Source organism: Aulostomus chinensis, chromosome 12 (genome assembly GCF_037954235.1).
Source record: "Aulostomus chinensis isolate RoL2024-O1b breed Wild chromosome 12, RoL_Achi_v1.0, whole genome shotgun sequence".
NCBI classification, from domain to species: domain Eukaryota; kingdom Metazoa; phylum Chordata; class Actinopteri; order Syngnathiformes; family Aulostomidae; genus Aulostomus; species Aulostomus chinensis.
Window position 1 is genome coordinate 9559078 of NC_141331.1, and position 4644 is coordinate 9563721.

A 4644-nucleotide genomic window follows, 5' to 3' on the forward strand; every position below is an offset into this window, starting at 1 on the left:
GTATAAATCATGATTGTATTTGTAATCTGGATCGTACTTAAAGGTTACAATCAAAACACATTTTTTTGGACCACGTTTGTGGTGAACGTTTTTTGAAATGATGCTTTTATTTTGAATGGGCACAGGGCGGAAATAACAATGATTAGTTGCTAATGCTGCTGTGCTTGCCGTCATAGTTCCAGGCATCTGCTGGTAAGGTCTTGACGAGTTGTGAGACATGAAGAAACGGTTCAACATCAACCTAGACGACTCTGCTTTCACCAAAGAACGAATACCGGTCCGTATATTTTTAGTAATCGGCATGCCAGACACTTCGTTAAGAGTTTGGCTAGCTAGCTTTCCTATTTCAGCTAAACACGATTTTATTTTACGTTACTTTGAGGAGAACAAACTTGGACATTCAAAATCAGTTTTAGCTTGCAAATACGTGCATTTTCACTCTCTTACGGAAATTTAATGCATTTGCTTTCCAGCCAAAGCAGCAATTTCAGCCCTCGTCGAAAGCGGATAGCAACAAATCGTCTACAACCACAGCTCCTGTGGACCAGCCCTTGACATATGCAGACTATGTCGTAGGAAATAAAAGCCATCTGACTGCACATCCTCAGAGCACCTCCACACTTCTCAAGCCAGGGGGTAATGGAACTACCAATGGGAAGCCAAGCGAACCTGAATCAGCTCCTTCTGCAGCAATAAGACGTGAAACATTACAGACATGTGTTCCACACGATGGTAAGAAGAGCAAGGACACGCAGGTGACTGACCAAAGAGAGGAGAGCAGCTGTAAGTCAGATCCAAGCCTCAATGTGGGTCCCAAACCAGTGGGGTCTGGGAGCTCCATCATTGTCAGTCCACGGCAGGTAGGTATCATCCAGGTGTATGTGTTGGTTGACTGGCAGCAGCAGGGAAACCCTGTTTCTATCCATCCATTCTTTATTTCATTCAGGCAGGTCCTCACTTTCTCTTATTATTTGTTAAAATGGTGGTGTTATTAGACTTTTATTCAAAATGCATGATGAAAGTAATCACGTCTTACTCATCCAGAGGGGAAATCCTGTTCTGAAGTTTGTGAGGAGTGTCCCTTGGGAGTTTGGAGATGTTGTGCCAGACTATGTCTTGGGTCAAACAACTTGCGCTCTCTTTCTCAGGTGCGTGTTTGCTCTGGTAATTGATGAACAAACTTTGCTTTTTTCCTGTCTCTTTTATCTTCTCTTGATGTTGGTGTTGTTTTTTGCTTTTAGTCTGAGGTATCACAACCTCAATCCAAGCTATATTCATGACCGCCTCAAACAACTTGGACAGAGTTTCACCCTCCGTGTGTTACTAGTTCAAGTAGATGTGGTAAGTCAAAGCGCCGCGCAAATCACTGACCAGTCATACGAACAGCTTGGTGTGCCCTGCTTTGTGAACAGTAGTGGTTTAGCTCGTTAGTCCTTTCCTGGTTGTTCGTTTTCACCAAACTCGTTTAGCCATATCATTTTACATGAACGTGAATGCAGAAATATTTAAGAAATACTTTTTCAATAATTCAATCTATCCAGTATGATATTGCAATGGATATGATTTTATCACAAATTTTAGTTTTTGAATTTGAGAAATGATACATTTAGTGTGTTCATTGACAGGGTAAAACTGTCCGACTTACAAATATAATTTTGCTAAAGCTAAATAGTAATTTTGAAATAAATTAGTCTATTTAATTAGAAATACAAAGCCCGAGCAGCTCTGACAGCTTATCTTTCTTTCCTCCCTGTCCTCCTCCTTCAAACTCCCCCTCTGCATTCCCTTTCTACCTCTCCTCACCTCCTTCTCTCCTTTTAATTCTTCATTCAAACTATTGATTTTCAGCCCTGCTTCTGGAATCTCTTTGAAAATAATGCACAGTTCCTCTGTGGACTTACAGCTACACAAAGCTATAAAATATTAAAATCTTCACCTCTTTAAGGACATTTATGCTTCCTTTCATCTCCCTTCAGCCTGTTCTACTTTTTAAAGTATCTGCTTGTTACAGCTTTCAATTTTTTTTTTCAGCAACTCACAGATGCTGCTATTCCAGTCTTCTTCTTTTTTTAAATTTTAACCACTGCACTGATGGAAGTACCGATGCAGAACGGTGGGCAACCCACTCCTGATACAGTTATGAAGGGCTCATTCTAAGATTCTAGAAACACAATTCATACTTTCAGATGATGATACACAATGATGACAACAAAAACGGGAATATTCTGTTTCTGACAAAAGATCCCTCTTCCGTTCCGTTCTTTAAATCTGAGCAGAAAAAAGTAAAAACACACCGTAAACACCTGGCGCTACCATCAACGATACTACAGTTATAAACAATATTTCAGCACATTTTCTTTTAAAATTAGAAATCTGAAGTTCCCGTTTGGTATTTCGTCACAGAAAGATCCCCATCATGCATTGAAGGAGCTGGCTAGCATTTGCATCATGGCTGACTGTACGCTCATTTTGGCTTGGAGGTAAGACCTGTGGCTGTTTGCTAAGAAGTATGATAAAATTCCATGTACGGATGTGTGTATGAACATCACCAGGGAAACACAAGAACTTCATCAATTGCAAGCAATCCAGGTCTTGTCACCTTTAAGTGTGTTTTCAGAAGATAAAGTTAATCATTTGTCACTACAAGTATCAATGCAGACCATGGTTGATGTCCACTTTACAAAAGTAATGTATTTATACCAAATATCTTTTCTCAAAGCTGCATTCTAAGGTAATTTTGGGTGACTTTAATCATGTTTATTTACTGGTTGCTCAAAAAGCACTGCCCCTACTGATAGAGTCAAATAAACACCATAATACTCTCTTACTTCATGAACTGACAGCCCAGAAGAGGCTGGCCGTTACCTCGAAACATACAAGTCGTACGAGAAGAAACCAGCAGATCTCCTGAAGGAACAAGTAGAAAAAGACCATTTGTCAAAGGTTTGTAAACATTTCTCGTGGATTCTGTAATAAGTCTGGTAGCTATTTCACTTGAGTGTGACGCAGACGTACACACATTTAAGTTCTCTAAATGTTTTATTCAAGTTTTGTTTTGTCCTTTCTTGACCATTGTAATGTCTCTGGATGGATCTCATTGTGTGTTCTGAAGGTTACAGACTGCCTGACCACTGTCAAGTCTATCAACAAGACTGACTCTTTGACGTTGCTGTCAACCTTCTCAGTGAGTACCCTAAAACAGGACACGTCTCCAGTCTATTAGCTGAATAAAAACATCCTCAGATGGATGCTGTGTTCTAATGGTGTGCTCTGATTTGATTTTCCGGGGGTAGTGCATCCATTAAAGGAGCATGCCAATTGTTTTTGGGAAATGCGTTTATTTGCTGTCTTCCCCAGAGCCAAACAAGATGCTGATTACCCCTCTCCTCTCTGGGTGTGTATTTGGGAGTGTATTGCGAGACTTCTGGCTCAGGTCATAGTTTGTTCAGAGGTAATTCAATGCACACCCCTAAATCTATCAGTGCAGGCAAAGGTTGATTTTGTGTCTGAGTTTTGCTAACAAGCCCATCCACCACCATTCATTGCGGTAAGCTAACTAGCCTCAATTGTTCTCTGTGGGTCACACACAGAAGTAAGAAGGGTATCTATCTTCTTGTCTGGCTCTGGGGAGGATTGCAAATGTGTTTCCTAAAAATGCGGTGTGTTTTCAGCTGAAATTAAGGTGTGTGTGTGTGTGTGTGTGTGTGTGTGTGTGTGTGTGTGTGTGTGTGTGTGTGTGTGTGTGTGTTTCAATAGTCAATAGAAGGAATCATCAGTGCCCCCATAGAGGACCTAGTTCTCTGTCCAGGCCTTGGACCACAAAAGGTGAGGAGAAAAAAATGCATGCAAACAATATGAATACACAGAAAGAAGCTTTTTTTAAAAAAATGAATAACAATGTATACATGTTTTTGTTGCAGGCAAGACGACTGTATGATGTACTTCACAAACCCTTCCTGAAGTCAAAGACAAAGGACAGTTGAAACTAAATCTGTGTGACTTCCTGCAGAAAGAAGGTCGTCACATTGAGCAGCATGGAAGCACACAAGATGCACAAGACTGAGAATGAGTACTTCTCAAGATGAAGTGAACTCTTGGAGTCATGTTTTTTACTTGTATTATGTGATTCAGATCTTTACAGCTGAATACGTTTTCTGAATGAATAAATATTATTGTTTGTTTTATGTGCTTTTTTTTTAAATGAAAATGCCACTTAAAGCATATTTGACAAGTGTATTACTGATTTACCATACTAATTGTTTAGCATGTGACATGGATATGCTAATGCAACACACACATTGTGGACATACAGAAGAGAGGATAATTCAGAAAATATGCTGAGTTCATACCTTCAGAGTTTTGTGTTGCCTTCAAATGTTCCTGCGAGATTTCCAGCATGAAGTCAACCTGTCTCAGATTGAGCGTCCATGAAGCTCAATACTAACAGCGCTAAAACCATGAAACGGATTGGTTTTACCGGAAAAAGGTAATAAAATCGCAAATATAAATTTTACTTTAAAGAAACTCTTGCAAGACAAAACGCGACCTTCTTATTATACATAAGCGTCGCCTCACTTTGCTTTGTTCATTCGTACGATTGTAATATTTACGACAGCCCTAAATGCGCCCTAAGTGAAGCTGACG

General features: G+C 39.9%; 1 protein-coding gene across 2 annotated transcripts; it reads left to right on the forward strand.

The window, feature by feature from the left end:
• The first annotated feature begins 90 nt into the window (after positions 1-90).
• Positions 91-4170, forward strand: ercc1 (excision repair cross-complementation group 1). 2 transcript variants are annotated; one of them, XM_086219981.1, is made up of 9 exons: positions 91-277; positions 474-860; positions 1045-1148; positions 1242-1341; positions 2404-2480; positions 2844-2943; positions 3113-3184; positions 3757-3825; positions 4010-4170. In XM_086219981.1, the coding sequence occupies exons 1-9, from the start codon at positions 218-220 to the stop codon at positions 4061-4063; spliced, it is 1023 nt and encodes a 340-aa protein (XP_086076107.1). In that variant the 5' UTR covers positions 91-217; the 3' UTR covers positions 4064-4170. The 2 variants fall into 2 exon arrangements, with proteins under 2 accessions (XP_086076107.1, XP_086076106.1); XM_086219980.1 differs by having other exon boundaries at positions 94-277; positions 3921-4169.
• The last annotated feature ends 474 nt before the right edge of the window (positions 4171-4644 follow it).

Bases quoted from the DNA above. Each gene is read 5' to 3' on its own strand.
- ercc1 (XM_086219980.1), top strand. From the start codon at position 218: ATGAAGAAACGGTTCAACATCAACCTAGACGACTCTGCTTTCACCAAA. The intron at 1,342-2,403 runs GTAAGTCAAAGC...ATTTCGTCACAG, and splicing joins TACTAGTTCAAGTAGATGTG to AAAGATCCCCATCATGCATT. The intron at 2,944-3,112 runs GTTTGTAAACAT...TGTGTTCTGAAG, and splicing joins AAAAAGACCATTTGTCAAAG to GTTACAGACTGCCTGACCAC.